Genomic DNA, 17,314 nt, shown 5'->3' with positions numbered 1-17,314 from the left:
GCACATTGATTACACTCTCACTCGTATTTCATATGCCACAAAGATTCACCGATACATATGCTATGAGTCAAAGATTTTGTCACTGATGATCACATTTGCTTAAAGGTCGTTTGGACTCAGGTAGTGATGATAGACGTTCACTCAACTTCTGTTCTTCCGAGGTAAAATTAGCTAGCTAGTTAACAATAGCAGCCCAATTTCTCGAAAATTGTAAATCTACCATCTCTGATTGCACACCAGACTGCTGCTCACGGACAGAAGAGATGGACTTCAACCATCAATAGCCAGGTAACGTTAACTTAATGTTAGCTATCTAACGTAGGTGTTGAGAGAGTGAGTGGTGTAACGGCTGCAAAAAAAGTAACTACATAATATAACACTAACGTTACCGAACTACCAACGGCGTTAGCTAGCTAACGTTAAATACGTTAAATCTGCCTGCCATTGATATTTAACTGTACTCAAGATAGCTAGYTAAAGTTAATTGTTCATAATCTAACGTTAATTATGGAATCTATAAAACGTTAACTARTTACTGCTGCACAGTAACGTTAGCTAGCTAGCGATGTTGAATGAAGATACTTTTTTTGAGCTAGTTTGTAACTAAAGTACGTTAGTTAAAACTGCATCGCCTGTCAATGCACGGTTGTCWTCATAGGTCGGAGGCTCAGAGTTGGCACAGTTTAGACAAGAGAACACTTTAGGGGAACTACATRCAGMTAAAATGTCACTGGACCCGTCGGGTCTGCGGTCTATTTTTCAGGCTAGAGACCATGTTGCGGAGCCTTCGGTGGGCAAGTGGTCATTTGATTGATGAAGAGATGGCCAGCAATCTAATTGCTGTTGCGGAGGAGTTCCTACAAGAGGCAAATGACAYCCAACAACGGGAACCTTACGAAAATGCCAAGTTGTTATATTTATATCATTATTTTTGTAGGCATGTGTGGCAAAGGCTGAGATTGTATCATTTTACTTGTCCTGTGTTAAGTCTCCTDTGTCAAGTCAATCAATGAAAAAACATTTGGTTGGCCTATAATGTTGTTCCTATATTCTATATGGTGATCTTATAGTCTTTTAACCTAAAGTTTTTTAGGAAGTGTATTTTGTAATTATCTATTGTATTTTTTATTTCAGTGTCCTGTCAAGCGCCTTTGGAGGGGAGGCGGTATCACATCACCAAGGAGCAGCTTGAGTTCCTCATAGATTGTCATATGACCATCAGAGAAATGGCAGATGTTCTCAATGTGTCGCACTCTGTGTCAAGTTGCGCATAGGTAAGTTACTTTGTAATCTAATAAAGCAATTGTACACAAGAGGCGGATCTCTACATCCCCTCTAGATTTGATCACATTCCTGATTGATGTATCTTTTTGTGTTATTTTTGTATTTAGTCATTTTCAGCTTTTCAGGTCCTACTCACTGTTGTCAGATGCTCAGCTGGACGAGAGGATCAAAGAGCTGATATCAATAAAAACAGAATGGCATCACTATAAGAGAAAAAATGGTTTTGTAAAAAAAATGCATCTTGTTTTTTAGGTGTAGAATTGTTATCCATGGTGCTGTGGATGGTTACAGCAGACTTGTTGTGTTTCTGAAGGCCTCTGACAACAACAGGACCGCCACAGTCATGGAGTCATTCGACGCAGCCATCACCAGCTACGGAACACCATCCCAGGTGAGATGTGACCGGGTGGTGAAAACAACTGCATCTGTGCCTTTCAAGGAGCAGTTCAGGGGTGGTGAGAGGGGAAGTGCCCTCAGAGGAAGGAGCACTCACAACYAGAGGATAGAGCGGCTGTGGGGGGACGTCTGGCATGGAGTCTCCAACGTTTACCATGACCTGTTCACCTTCTTGGAGACGGAGCAGAGCATCGACATCAACAATGAGGTGCACCTGTGGGCACTGCACTTTGTGTTCCTGCCACGGGTGAACAGAGATCTTGCTGTGTTTGCCAGTCAGTGGAACCACCATGGGCTGAGAACTGAACAACGGTAGTTGTTCGTCTCGGGTTCCCTGGCAATGCAGAGGGCCAATCTGACAGCAGTAAGGAATTTGTTCGCCCTAAATTCAGCCACCATCAGCTCTCAAGCCACCACCTCAGTTCCTCCAACCACCACCTCAGCTCCTCCAACCACCACCTCAGCTCCTCCAACCACTGGCGCCGCAGCTCTTTATTGGTCGTAATGGGTGATTGTGCCACAAATCCAGTTCACCATCATCACACACAGATGGAACTGTTGCAGACCATAATTCCATTGGAAGGCCCCAGAGGCAGCCTGGGAGTTGACAATCTACAGAGGGTTATGGCAGTTWTATCTTCAGCGCCACTCGTTCCTACTTCAACCTGAMTTACTACATACACCCCTGATACTCCCCTACTGGGATGAGGGATTGGACACTATATCTTCAGCGCCACTCGTTCCTACTTCAACCTGACTTACTACATACACCCCTGATACTCCCCCACTGGGATGAGGGATTGGACGCTATATCTTCAGCGCCACTCATTCCTTTTAATCAGTTCATTTTTATAATACTATTATACATTTTATAATACTAACATTCCCCCTCTTTCACACACTGTATGATTTGGTCTGTCAATTCCATACAATTATATGATTCAGGGCGGAATATTCTAATCATTCAATTAACAGATAAATCCAACTAACAACTACTCAAATTTATTTGACTTATTAAGTCAAAGACRTAATTAACTGCAATACACTGGTCTGAAATATATTAGCATAAGTAGGCTACACAGTAGTTGACTCAAAGAGAGAGAAAGACAATAGTTGTAAAGTTTTGAACAAATTAATTTCTTCAAAAATGAATAAGCAAGAGGGAGAGATATTTCATTGTATATTTTTCTCTCTCACTTAATCAGCTAGCGACTGCACATGGCTAGTTTAGCCTACTCAAACACCCGGCTCAAACAGAGAGGGTTGCTATGCTGGCTATGGCTATCCAACATTGGAACTCTTTCAAGTCAATGTAAGCTTTTGATTTGATTAATCTATTGCCACCGGGGCCCGCTGGTGTACCTGCTAAACTGCTTGCTGTGCACTATACTGCATGATTGTAGTGGGTTCAGTAACACGTTAGTTCTAGTAGATATGTTGACTTTGACGTTAGCTAATATGGTGACAACGATGTAGGCTGTGTGTAGCGGTTATKGTATGAAGGTTAGGCTTGGAAAGGTTTTTTCGCCTGGTCACAGACGACTTTTGTGCTGTGCAATATTATCGACAACCGAAGGGAGAAGGTGAGAGGAAGAGAGCGAGTAGATGCAAGAAGAAATTATACCACGAGCAGTGATCATGCTGTTTGCAGTGTTGTAAAGTACTTAAGTAAAAATACTTGAAAGTACTACTTAAGTAGTTTGTTTGGGTATCTGTACTTTGCTATTTATATTTTTGACTACTTTTACTTCACTACATTCCTAAAGAAAATGATGTACTTTTTCTCTGACACCCAAAAGTACTTGTTACATTTTGAATGCTTAGAATGACAGGAAAATTGTCTAATTCACACACTTACCAAGAGAACATCCCTGGTCATCACTACTGCCTCTGATCTGGTGGACTCACTAAACACTTGCTTAATTTACAAATGATGTCTGAGTGTTAAAGCGTGCCCCTGGCTATCCATAAATAAAAAAAAATAAAATGGTACCATATGGTTTGATTAATATAAGGAATTTGAAATTATTTATACTTACTTTTTGATACCTAAGTATATTTGAACAATTACATTTACTTTTGATACTTAAGTAGATTTAAAACCAAATACTTTTGAACTTTTACTCAAGTAGGATTGTACTGGGTGACTTTTACTTGAGTCATTTTCTATTAAGGTATCTTTACTTTTACTCAAGTATGACAATTGGGTACTTTTTCCACCTGGCTGTTTATATGTGGCTGCTATGAAAGTGAACTCTGTTTCAGTTGATAAAAAACATTTCTTAAATGTAATGAAATGGGCCTAAACATACATAAATGTATCCAAAAGAAGCTGTCGTTTGCAACTGTTGGACTAATTATTACACCCTAGACCAGCTAGATGCAGGCTAGAGTGTGCAAGGCAGTATTGAATGTGTCACTGTCTGTCACCTACTCACCTTGATTACTCACATTTTTCTCTTGACCTGTGCACCTACAGTATGTTTTAAACTTGAATTTGTAGGCTAGGTTGTTGCAACCTCATGATGGGTATGGGGAAAATTTGAGTATTATGTAATAGTCTAAACCTTTCGACGTTACGTTGAGCTTGGTGAATGGAATATGAAGAACAGTTATCCAATATGCTGTAATATAAATAAGGCCATGCTCATAAAATTAAGTAATCGTCCTCCCTCATCTTAAACGGCACCGACCGCCACAGAGTATAGCCGGCTGCATAGATTCCCTTTGGCTGTAAGATGCTTTCAATGGTAGTCTATTCCCGTGTGTGTTGTCAATAATTAGGCCTATTTGTGCAATAAATATGACTCATCACTCTATCACTAGCCTTGTTTTCTTTGATTAAAATACTAAGAGTAATAAAATGTGTGTAAAAATCATGACTGGGGTTTCTTGTTTGAAATTATACTGTCACAGGAGATGTTAGGTACTGTTTTATTGTATGCAAATTAAATATATGTCATTTGAATATCTTTACAAACTGATATGAGCTTTACCCAATTATTGGCTTTACCACACAATCCATGTTTCTGCTATTCATTCATTAATCATTAATACATGTGGTGATTTATTTATTCTGCATCTACTTTTCTTTCTCTGTTTTCTTTCTTTCCTAGGTCATGAAATAGCCATGATTTAAAGTAGTGGAACCTTTCTTTTCTCGACCAATTTCAAGGGGGTTTCTAAAGCCGTTGCATATAATCGAGAAGGCTAGGTGCTGCGTGGCCTTTGCTTGAGTTAAGTGCTGTCAGCGAGCAGACTTTGGGAAGGTTTTGAAACTGTGCGAGAACTTTCACGATCAGAAAGGGAGGAGAAAGTATGGCGTTAAACCTTACCATCAACAGCAGCAACCCTCCTTTAGGTATGCGTGGTAGTATTGTTTTTTACTCAAAACTGAAATAAATAGATAAGAATATTTGGCTAAAAGGAAGCTAACTTGCTAGCTTACGTTAGCATGTGCCGTCTGTAATGACCGTTTATTACAGAAGGCTGACTAGCCAGGCTTCTGTCGTCGTGGCACAAATAAACTATCCCCAGGATGAAGAAAATGTATATTTGATGTAGCTAGTATATCATAGCTAGCTAGTTATTTTAATTTATCATTGCATGTTGTAACGATATGTTGTAAATGCCAGCTGAATAAGCCACAACAATACAGCTGATTATGTAGCTAGCTATCTGGATAACGTAATTCTAACATTTGCTGCATTTATCTAGCAAGGTCTCAAAGCTAACAACCTGGCTGCATCACTTTAGTCATTTCCACTCATGATTAAAATATTATTTAGTATTTTTCTATGGAGAGTTGTTGTGGCTTTGCAATCACTGCACCCCATACCCCTGAACTCAACAGCGCCACCCTGTGTGTCAGGCCGGTGTAACTGGCTGATGCAAGCGACATGAAAGAGACTTATGGCAGCAGCGCTACGCTCTGAACATTCTGTCTCCATAGTGTAAATGATCCTTAAACTAGTTAGACTGTCTTTAAACTGGTTCATGCATTCAAATCATTATTTTCTATTGCACTGTACAGTTTCTTCAGAAAGTATTCATAGCCCTTGACGTATTTCACATTTTGTTACATTTGAATTCTAAATGGATTAAGTASTTTAACATGTTATTAGACATTTCTGAAAATTAATTGAAAATGAAATAGTAATCTAATTTACATAAGTATTCACACCCCTAAGTCAATATTTTGTAAAAGCACCTTTGTCGGTGATTTCCAGCTGTGAGTCTTTCTGGGTAAGTCTCTAAGAGCTTTGTACATGTAGGATTGTGCAACATATTCCTATTTATCYGTAAAAAAAATATTTCAGGCTCTTACAAACTGGTTGTTGATCATTGCTAGATTACCATTTTCAGGTCTTGCCATTAGATTTTCAATAGATTTAAGTAAAAACTATCATTTGGACACTCAGGAACAGTCACTGTCTTCTTGGGAAGCAACTCCAGTGTAGATTTGGCCTTGTGTTTTAGGTTATTATCCTACTGAAAGGTGAATTAATCTCCCAGTGTCTGTTGGAAAGCAGACTGAACCAGGTTTTCCACTATGATTTAGCTTGTTCTTAGTTCCATTACATTTGTTTTTATCCTGAAATACTCCCCAGTCCTTAATGATTACAARCATACCTACAAGCATACCCATAACATGATGCAGCCACCACTATGCTTGAAAATATGGAGAGTGGTACTCTGTTTGGATTTTCCCAAAACATTGCTTTGTCCTGAATACAAAGGGTGTTGCCACATTTTTTGCAGTATTACTTTAGTGCCTTGTTGCTAACAGGATTACTTTTGGGGAATATTTGTATTCTGTACAGGCTTCCAGTCTGACAGTTAGGTTAGTATTGTAGAGCAACTACAAAGTTGTTGATCCATCCTCAGTTTTCTCCGATCACAGCCATTCGACTCTGTAACTGTTTTAAAGTCACTATTGGCSTCATGAAATCCTTATGCGGTTTACTACCTCTCTGGCAACTTAGTTGGAGGACGCCTGTATCTTTGTAGTGACTTGGTGTATTGATACACCATCCAAAGYGTAGTGCTCAGAGGGATATTCAGTGTCTGCTATTTTTTTTACCCATCTACCAATAGGTTTTTGTATTTATTATGGATCCCCATTAGCTAATATATTTAAAAGTCGACAGACATTTGTCAATATTGGCTTTGGGTGTCATTATTGCCTTCTGTAAGTGAGAACATAAAGTTGTGTGTGTTTAGTCTCTGGAGTATCACACACACAAACTTTGTATTTAGGGCTCTGTCAAGGAATGCATTGAATGCAGTGACAGGTGGGGTCATTCATTGCCAGGTACATTGTGATTCCTCTCCTGCAGGGGCGCTGTTGACCGCAGAGCATGTGAAGGGCAGTGTGAAGGTGTCTGTGGAGGAGGGCAAAGACAACAAGCTCTGCGTCTCACAGTGAGTACACAACAGCCACAACGTCTAGAAATGTCAGTTTCTTAATGTTATCGTGACAATGTGTCATTGAGGTGTAAAGAGCTGATAAAGGAACTGTAATAGAGCCAGGTCTTATTCTTCTACTGAAGCTTCTGCGCATGTGTGGATCAYGTTCTGCGCATGTTTCTTTACTACTATTTACRCGCACATTTTTGTGGTCTCACTTTMAATCGTGAATGATAATTCTTCAAGTTTTACAGGTGAAATGTTCAGTCAGTTTAATGGGGTTATGTATTATGATCTTTTTGAGCTATATAGTGTTGATTTGAATGATGTACAGTGAGCCAATTTTAAAGCAGACAGTTTTAATTTTATATATGCGTGTGTGTGTGTATGTATGTGTGTGTGTGTGTGGAACATTTTTGTGGGAGGATCAGCTTTAATATTGCGGATAGATTGTTGCTTCCGTCATTGTAATTGTCTGCATCATTTCCAATCCCCCATATTTTTTTGATACATGTGTGTGTATATATATATGTAGTGCATTGTAAATGTGTGCATATATATGTAAATTGTGTATTTATATATGTAAATGTGGGTGCATATATATGTAAATGTGTGTGTATATATATACGTAAATGTGTGTGTATAATTGTATGCGTGTGTGTATATATGTATATATATATTATATTATATATATATATACACTGCTCAAAAAAATAAAGGGAACACTTAAACAACACAATGTAACTCCAAGTCAATCACACTTCTGTGAAATCAAACTGTCCACTTAGGAAGCAACACTGATTGACAATAAATTCACTGCTGTTGTGCAAATGGAATAGACAAAAGGTGGAAATTATAGGCAATTAGCAAGACACCCCCAAAAAAGAGTGATTCTGCAGGTGGTGACCACAGACCACTTCTCAGTTCCTATGCTTCCTGGCTGATGTTTTGGTCACTTTTTGAATGCTGGCGGTGCTCTCACTCTAGTGTAGCATGAACGGAGTCTACAACCCACACAAGTGGCTCAGGTAGTGCAGTTCATCCAGGATGGCACATCAATGCGAGCTGTGGCAAAAAGGTTTGCTGTGTCTGTCAGCGTAGTGTCCAGAAGCATGGAGGCGCTACCAGGAGACAGGCCAGTACATCAGGAGACGTGGAGGGGCCGTAGGAGGGCAACAACCAGCAGCAGGACCGCTACCTCCCGCCTTTGTGCAAGGAGGAGCAGGAGGAGCACTGCCAGAGCCATGCAAAATGACCTCCAGCAGGGCCACAAATGTGCATGTGTCTGCTCAAACGGTCAGAACAGACTCCATGAGGGTGGTATGAGGGCCCGACGTCCACAGGTGGGGGTTGTGCTTACAGCCCAACACCGTGCAGGACGTTTGGCATTTGCCAGAGAACACCAAGATTGGCAAATTCGCCACTGGCGCCCTGTGCTCTTCACAGAAGAAAGCAGGTCACACTGAGCACATGTGACAGACGTGACAGTCGGAGACGCCGTGGAGAACGTTCTGCTGCCTGCAACATCCTCCAGCATGACCGGTTTGGCGGTGGGTCAGTCCTGGTGTGGGTGGCATTTCTTTGGGGGGCCGCACAGCCCTCCATGTGCTCGCCAGAGGTAGCCTGACTGCCATTAGGTACCGAGATGAGATCCTCAGAACCCTTGTGAGACCATATGGGTGCGGTGGCCCTGGGTTCCTCCTAATGCAAGACAATGCTAGACCTCATTTGGCTGGAGTATGTCAGCAGTTCCTGCAAGAGGAAGGCATTGATGCTATGGACTGGCCCGTCCGTTCCCCAGACCTGAATCCAATTGAGCACATCTGGGACATCATGTCTCGCTCCATCCACCAACGCCACGTTGCACCACAGACTGTCCAGGAGTTGGCGATGCTTTAATCCAGGTCTGGAGGAGATCCCTCAGGAGACCGATCCGCCACCTATCAGGAGCATGCCCAGGCGTTGTAGGGAGTCATACAGGCACGTGAGGCCACACACACTACTGAGCCTCATTTTGACTTGTTTTAAGGACATTTACATCAAAGTTGGATCAGCCTTTAGTGTGGGTTTTCCACTTTAATTTTGAGTGTGACTCCAAATCCAGACCTCCATGGGTTGATAAATTTGATTTCCATTGATCATTTTTGTGTGATTTTCTTGTCAGCACATTCAACTATGTAAAGAAAAGTATTTAATAAGAATATTTCATTCATTCAGATCTAGGATGTGTTATTTTAGTGTTCCCTTTATTTTTTTGAGCAGTGTATATACCTTATGATGGTTGCTTGCAAGAATTTGGTATAATATCAAATGGTGTTAACAAACTGTAGTATGCCTACTTGTGTATTTTGCCTGTTTAGTTTTGGCCACATGAGAGAAAGATGCGGTGGTGTTTTTCGTACAGTAACGTTATGCTATTTATATTTGGATTTGTAGTAGAATACTGTCATTATTGTGGTCTGCAGAATGATTGGGTTTTGACTACACTTTATTAAACTACACCATTCGCCAGAGTAGCCTGTTCGTCTGAAGTGGAGCAGAGAGCTGGAAAGTAGAGAAAAACACATGTCGCCAACATATTCCGTATGCCACAACATGATCCGCGATGCGCACCAACATGATCCGCGTATGCGCACAAACAGTGATCCGCGTATGCGCACAACATTGATCCGCGTATGCGCCAACATGTCCGCGTATGCGCACAACATGATCCGCGTTGCGCACAACTGATCCCGTATGCGCACAACATGATCCGCATAGCGCACAAATGATCCGCGTATGCGCACAAGCTTCAGATCTTCAGTCCAGCCAGATAAGAGTTCAGTCTGCAGCCACGCTGTAGAAAGTGTTTTATAAGCTAGCCTTTGCAAGGATCAAATGTATTGTCTGTGGTGTTTCTCCCTGTCTCGCTCCCTTAGGTCAGTGCAGTTCAGCGATTTGAACTCCATCACGCGCTACCTTGCCCGCATGGCTCCCAGTCTGGGCCTGTACGGCTCCAACATGCTGGAACAAACTGAGGTGAGACTAGCACTGACCCCAACGCTTGGGCGTACCCAAAACTTACTCTGCATTATTAGCTTGAGCTACTGAATGGAAAACCTGGAGGGCAGAAGTAGTCCAGAGGCTGCATTCAATTCACTCAGCCAATCAACTGCTATTTTATCAATTTAAGGGACATAACGCTCAAATCACAATTTGTCAGATGTTTTCTGTCCTCAAATGGCACACAGTCGCATGGTGCACATTCCGAAATGCCATGGATCTAGTTACAGTGCTTTCGGGAAAGTATTCAGACCCTTTCCCCATTTTGTGACGTTACAGCCTTTTTCTAAAATTGATTAAATAAATAAAAATCCTCTTCAAAATATCTGATCATGACAAAGCAATAACAGGTTTTTAGACATTTTTGCAAATGTATTAAAAAAAGAAAACAGTTACCTTATGTACATAGGTATTCAGACCCTTTGCTATTAGACTCGAAATTGAGCTCAGGTGCATTCTGTTTCCATTTAATATCCTTGAGATTTTTCTACAACTTGATTGGAGTCTGGAGGAAACTGGCACTATCCCTACGGTGAAGCATGGTGGTGGCAGCATCATGCTGTGGGGATGTTTTTCAGTGGCAGGGACCTGGAGACTAGTCATAGATCGAGGGAAAGATGAACAGAGCAAAGTAGAGATCCTGTATGAAAACCTGCTCCAGAGTGCTCAGGACCTCCGACTGGGGGTGAAGGTTCACCTTCAAACAGGACAACGGACCCTAAGCACACAGCCTAGACAACCCAGGAGTGGTCTCGGGACAAGTCTCAGAATGTCCTTGAGTGGCCCAGGACTTGAACCTGATCGAACATCTCTGGAGAGACCTGGGGGAAAAAATCCACCTGACAGAGCTTGAGAGGATCTGCAGAGAAGAATGGGAGAAACTACTCAAATGCAGGTGTGCCAAGCTTGTGGAGTCATACTGAAGAACACTCGGGGCTGTAATCGCTGCAAATGGGGCTTTAACAAAGTACTGCGTAAATGGTCTGAATATTTATGTATATGTGAGCTTAAAAAAATATTTCTTAATATATTTGCTTTAAAAAAAATCTAAACCTGTTTTTGGTTTGTCATATGAGGGGGAAAAAACAATTTAATAAATTTAGAAGGCTGTAACGTAACAAAATGTGGAAAAAGTCAAGGGGTCTGAATACTTTCCAAATGCACTGTACATTATTTTCAGTCACAATGCAAGTATATCTATGCCCCCCCCATTCTTCTTCCGCTGTCCCTCACTGCTTGTGTGCCTCTATTTCTCTTCCCAGGTGGACCACTGGCTGGAGTTCAGTGCACAACGTGTGTGTGGCCAGTCTGGCCTGGCTGCAGCCCTGGGGGAACTGGACAAGGCTCTGGAGCTGCGCACTTTTCTGGTGGGCCACAGCTTGACCCTGGCCGACATCTGTGTGTGGGCCGTGCTCAAAGGTCAGTGTTTCTCCCACCATATCTTACGCCAGGGGAACTCAACTGATACCTTACGAGGTAACCTGCTGGTTTTATGTTCTACCTAATAAATAATTGCGCACACCTGGTGTCCCAAGTGTAAATCAGTCCCTGATTTTAGAGGGGAACAATGAAGTGGAACTGGCTTCAAGGTCTAGAATTGAGTTTGAGGGTCTTAGGTAGTTTTGACCTCCCCACTTAGCTCTGTTGGGCTTCTGTTGGTTTCAATTTAATGTGTTTCCGTATTCAGCCCTGAATGCTACTTTGTATACCTTCTCTTGTATGTCCTGTCATTAAAATACATCTTGGGGAAAACTTGGCTCTTGTCATGTTCAGCTGATGTCATAGTCTTTTAACACTAAACTTGAAGATGGATGGGGTAGATGCAGCCATGTTGCCTAGGCTTCTACAGTCTTGTAACCCAGATTCAAACCGAGTCCCGCACACTCACACATTCTACTGCCCATCAGGACCTCTCTCCATCTCTCTCTCTCTCTCTCTCTCTCTCTCTCATCTGTGTATAGGTAGCAGCGAGTGGCAGACGCAAGCTGGGGCCTTCTCCCATGTGGCTCGCTGGTTCTCTTTCCTGGGCTCCCAGGTGCCCTTCACCACCGTGGACCACAAGTACACCAACAGCAAACCACAAGTACACCCCTCACGCAATTCCAATGTAAGTAACACAACTGCCAATGGTCAACTCGCTGAAAGTCTCCTCCCATTGAAAATACAAAATTCTGGTTGTTTTGTGGCCCAAGTAGTGAGCTATGTGAATACACTGTTAAGAGCGGAGTCCTAATTTGAGATCTGCACACGCAAATGTTCACTTAAATCAAGCATTACTGCATTCCAATATCCCCCTCTCTATGTCACTGTTCTCAGTCTGAGAAGGAGAAGCAGCAGGATGTGGGGAAGTTTGTGGAGCTGCCTGGAGCCGAGATGGGCAAGGTGGTGGTCCGCTTCCCCCCCGAGGCCAGCGGGTAAGGGGCGACTTCCCAAAACAACCGAGATGTTCATTAGGAAAAACATAGGGAACTTTTGTACATGTCTCTTTTTCTCAGGTACCTGCACATTGGCCACGCCAAGGCTGCCCTGCTCAACCAGCACTATCAGGTCACCTTCAAGGGCAAGCTCATCATGCGCTTCGACGACACCAACCCTGAGAAGGAGAAGGAGGACTTTGAGAAGGTATCTCCCACACCTCAATCTTCTGAGTTCGTGTATAAACAATCCTGTGTGAGAACTGAGAATTGGCTACACGTCAAAGAAAATAAGACATTTTAGGCGCGAGCATGCTTTTATGTACTACTATTGCCTGGAGGCATTATGTAAAAGCTGAACTACTTGTTAAAAAAGGGAAATTATCGAATGTCTGACCTACTAAAACAACCACAAGTATAAAATGGTTGGGATGAAACTGCAGAAAATGGATCTAGCCAAATCATTTTCCTTTGTGTCTGTCTCAGGTGATCCTGGAGGACGTGGCCATGCTGCAGATCAAGCCGGACCAGTTCACCTACACCAGCGACCACTTTCCCCGCATCCAGGGCATGGCGGAGCAGCTSCTGAGGGAGAGCAAGGCCTACATCGATGACACACCCCCAGAGCAGATGAAGGCAGAGAGGGAGCAGCGCACAGAGTCACGCCACCGCAGCAACTGTAAGGGCAATATGAGTGGTGCGATTGCTGAATTCAAACTTGTCCCCTTGTCCGTATCCACTGCTTTAGATCTGAAACTGATTGGCTCTGAAATGTCAGCGGCACTGGTGGTCGGTACAGTTTCAGATGAGGAAGGATGCAAAAAAAAATCATAAGCATGGCCTTATTTCTATTACAGCATATTGGATGACTGTCATTCATATTCCATTCACAAAGTTCAATGTAACATCGATAGGTTTAGGCAACTACATAATACTCRAAGTTGCCATATACTCATCATGAGGTTGCTACAACCTAGCCTATSAATGCAAGTTGACAACGTATGTGCTCACAGGTCGAGAGACAAATTTGAGGTGACAGACATTGGCACCTTCAATACCGCCTTGCACACGCTTGCCTGCAACTAGCTCATCTACGGTGTAATCATTAGTCCAACAGTTGCAAACAAATTTTATTGGACAAATTCTGTTATGTTTATCCTCGTTTCGTTCGCTTCCATTTTAAGAAATGTTTTTTTCAACAATCTGTGGCATGAATAGGAACAACCCTAATCATACATAAACACAGTTCACTTTCATAGGAGCCACATTGTATTCCTTCTCCCATCTACGCGCTCTCCTCCTCTCACCTTTTCCCTTCGCTTGTGGACTTCAATGCAAAACACATCAGCTATGTGTGACCAGGTGAAAAAAACCTTTCCAAGCCAAACCATATCATAACCTCTACACACAGCCTACATCGTTGTCCCCAAATTAGCTAAAGTAACGTTGTAGTCAACATAGCTAATAGAACTAATGCGTTAGTAAACCTGCTACAATCATGCAATACAGTTAGCAGTTATACTGGTGGAAGTGAAAGTGTTTTACTGGTAATGGGGACATATGTAAATGCCAACAACTTTTTGGTGTGTGTGTTCCAACTATTTAACTATACTAGAATGCTGAAAAGGCCGGAAAAAAACGTAATATTGGGTATCAGTTTTSTTTTTTTTGGCAAGGAAATTATTGGATATGGCTATCGGCCAACAATGTCATATCGGTGCATCCCTAGTTATAACAGAGTTATCCCTGATCAGATATTACATTTCAGTCATTAAGCAGCCTTTAAGCATAAATCWTAGTCCACAGACGGTGAGACGCAATAGTCCGGTGTCCCATTGTGACATAGCTACGTGGCTCTGAGACCACCATCCTCCGGGGACTCATAGCCCGAACACGCACCTCACTGCAATTCCCAACGAACGCCCTCCGGTACACGTCCTCTATTCATTTGAATGYTGACAGTTGAAGAAGTTGCTTGAGCTGCGCTCAGAATTYGAAAAGTTGTAGTTGTGCATACATGTTTTGTACTATTATTAACTTCTTTGGGCTGCAAGCCCGAAGCCGGGCACAATATGACAACAGCCACTTCAAGTGCAGGGCGCGAAATTCAAAAGATATTTTTTAKAAATATTTAACTTTCACACATTAACAAGTCCAATACAGCAAATGAAAGATAAACATCTTGTGAATCCAGCCAACTTGAATTATATCTGTGAGTAAAACAGAAACTCATTTTGCAGCAAACTTCCTGACAGGAAGTGGAAAATCTGAAATCGATGCTCTGTTCTAGGGCCTGCCTATAAATGTGCTTGATATTTATTTTAGTATACATGCACTTCATACGCCTTCCACTAGATGTCAACAGGCAGTGAAGAAGAAAATGGAGTGTATAACATGATCTGAGGTCGAATAAAAGCTCTTGGCATGACGTGACCCCAATTTCCTGTTTTCTGGAACGCGCGAGAAGGGACCTGGTATTGCCTTCTGTAAAGCTGTCGTTATAGACGGACTAATATCTCCGGCTTTGATTTTATTTGATAAATGTGACATATCATCGTAAAGTATGTTTTTCAATATAGTATTAGATTAATTGAAATTTTTTCGGTACGTTAGGCGTGTTGCTTTGTCTGCGTTTGTTCACGAAGGAGAGCTGCGCGCCACTTTGCTAGCTTTCCGTGCTAATGACTTGAGAGAAGGAGGACATTCTAAAACCAAACAACGATTGTCCCGACAAAGGACCCCTTGTACAACATTTCTGATGGAAGATCATCAAAAGTAGGACCCATTTTATGATGCTATTTCATATATCTGTCGAACATGTGTACTAGTAGTTTGCGCCCAGATTTTGGGCACTCTCTCGCTATAACTAAGCTGGATGTCGTAATAAAATTATTTTTAGATTTCTAACACGGCGATTGCATTTAGAACTATGTATCTATCATTTCCTATACAACATTGTATTTTTTAGTAACGTTTATGAATAGTTATTTGGTCAGAATAGTTGAGTGTTCATAAAAATATCCGCACTTCTGGGAAAGAAGATGCTACGTTAGCACAATGTATAACCACTGATTTCAGCTCTAAATATGCACATTTCGAACAAAACACTACGTGTATGTATAACCTGATGTTATAGGACTGTCATCTGATGAAGCTTATCAGGTTAGTCAAAAATTATATATCTTTTGCTGGTTTGTTACGATCGCTAACTTTTGCTGCTGGTAAATGGCTTGTGTTTCTGGCTATGTGGTAAGCTAATATATGCTATATTGTGTTTTCGCGTGTAAAACACTTAAAATCCGGAAATATTGCTGGAATCACAAGATGCCTGTCTTTCATTTGCGTACACCATGTATTTTTCAGAACATGTTTTATGATGAGTATTTAGGTATTTCACGTTGGTGTCTGTAATTACTCTGGCTGCTTGGAGTGCTTATTTTGTGACGGTAGTTGTGATGGTAGCTGCAATTGTAAAACTGATTTATTACTCAAATATTGCAAATCTTTCGAACAAAACACGATTTATTGGTATAACATGTTATAAGAAACTGGTCAGTTCTGATGAAGTGTTTCTTGGTTAGTTCTTGGTTTGTTAGGTTGTTTTTGTGCATGCTACCTGTGCTGTCGGAAAAATGTCTGTCCTTTTTGGTATTTGGCTGGTGAGCTAACATAATATACGTGGTGTTTTCGCTGTAAAACATTTAAAAATCGGACACGTTGGCGATTCACAAGTGTTTAGTCTTTTCATTTGCTGTATTGGACTGTTAATGTGTTGGAAGTTAAATTTATAAAAAGATACTTTTGATTTCGCGCCCTGCACTTAGTGGGCTGTTGTCATGAATTGTGCCGGGCGCTGGTCGGGCTTGCAGCCCAAAGAATAATATAGTACAAAACATGTCATGCACAACTACAACTTTTTCGAATTCTGAGCGGCAGCTCAAGCACTTCTGTCAACTGTCAGCATTCAATGATAGAGGACGTGTAGCCGGAGGGCGTTCGTTGGGAATTGCAGTGAGGTGCGTTGTTCGGGCTATGAACCCCGTAAAAGGATGGTGGCTCTCCGCCAGCACGTAGCTATTCCACAATGACACCGGACCTAATTGGCGTCTCACCGACTACCTACAATAACGATTACGGACGCCCATATATAGTGACCGGAGACATACGTAAAAATCTAACCAGCCCACTACCACAAGTTCAGAATTTAAGTGAAGCCATAAAGGGAGAGCTAGATAATTTATTCTAACGACCCATACCACCATTGCGATACCGTTCCTAAATTTAGGCCAAAGGGGATAGACTTTGTACTGACGATCTATTCTTAATAAAGGCTCTCTGGGACACTTATCAGAATTTGTGTAGAGCCCATAAAAGAGACCTAGACTCAACCACAACAATAAGAGACTCTCATGCTGACAAATTTTTGGATCAGAGATTAGAGGATCGACAAAGCCGATTGACTACACTACACATCCCATCCCACGTAATACCAACTATTTCAAGAGCATATTAGTATACACAATAGGGAGACTTAGACATCTTACGCTTCACTCGGCTCCACCTAGGTACCATATCAGTCGAATGAGAGCCTTAAACTTATGGAGACTCTAGTGACAATTATCATATCCTCCAGCCGCTTAGGGATCGCCCTATTTACTGAGCCCACTATCCAGGTTCAGGAAGCCGATTTAAAAGGTGGAGAGGGCTCACATGCGACATGCTTAGCACTCCCATGCAACACTCATCACTACCACTAGATCAGCATAAAT

At 41.9% G+C, this 17,314-nt stretch overlaps 1 protein-coding gene and 1 long non-coding RNA gene across 2 annotated transcripts in view; both read left to right on the top strand.

Annotated features, from left to right (window-relative positions):
- Positions 1–6: 6 nt before the first annotated feature.
- LOC139027431 (uncharacterized) lies at positions 7–1,274 on the top strand. The gene is made up of 3 exons (XR_011479512.1): positions 7–288; positions 764–907; positions 1,135–1,274. It is a non-coding gene; the product is annotated as an uncharacterized lncRNA (long non-coding RNA).
- A 3,604-nt stretch (positions 1,275–4,878) lies between these two features.
- LOC112080463 (bifunctional glutamate/proline--tRNA ligase) overlaps positions 4,879–17,314 on the top strand; it is a 67,571-nt gene continuing 55,135 nt past the window's right edge. The window contains exons 1-8 of the mRNA XM_024146249.2: positions 4,879–5,041; positions 7,020–7,104; positions 10,008–10,107; positions 11,394–11,550; positions 12,093–12,238; positions 12,448–12,545; positions 12,627–12,753; positions 13,032–13,224. Of these exons, the coding sequence (XP_024002017.1) occupies positions 4,999–5,041; positions 7,020–7,104; positions 10,008–10,107; positions 11,394–11,550; positions 12,093–12,238; positions 12,448–12,545; positions 12,627–12,753; positions 13,032–13,224 (949 nt within the window). The 5' untranslated portion in view covers positions 4,879–4,998. The remainder of the gene's footprint in view (positions 5,042–7,019; positions 7,105–10,007; positions 10,108–11,393; positions 11,551–12,092; positions 12,239–12,447; positions 12,546–12,626; positions 12,754–13,031; positions 13,225–17,314) is intronic.

This window comes from Salvelinus sp. IW2-2015, unplaced genomic scaffold (assembly GCF_002910315.2).
Source record: "Salvelinus sp. IW2-2015 unplaced genomic scaffold, ASM291031v2 Un_scaffold16326, whole genome shotgun sequence".
Taxonomy (NCBI): domain Eukaryota; kingdom Metazoa; phylum Chordata; class Actinopteri; order Salmoniformes; family Salmonidae; genus Salvelinus; species Salvelinus sp. IW2-2015.
Note: the sequence above shows the minus strand (reverse complement) of the source record. Positions and strands in the feature narration are given on the sequence as shown.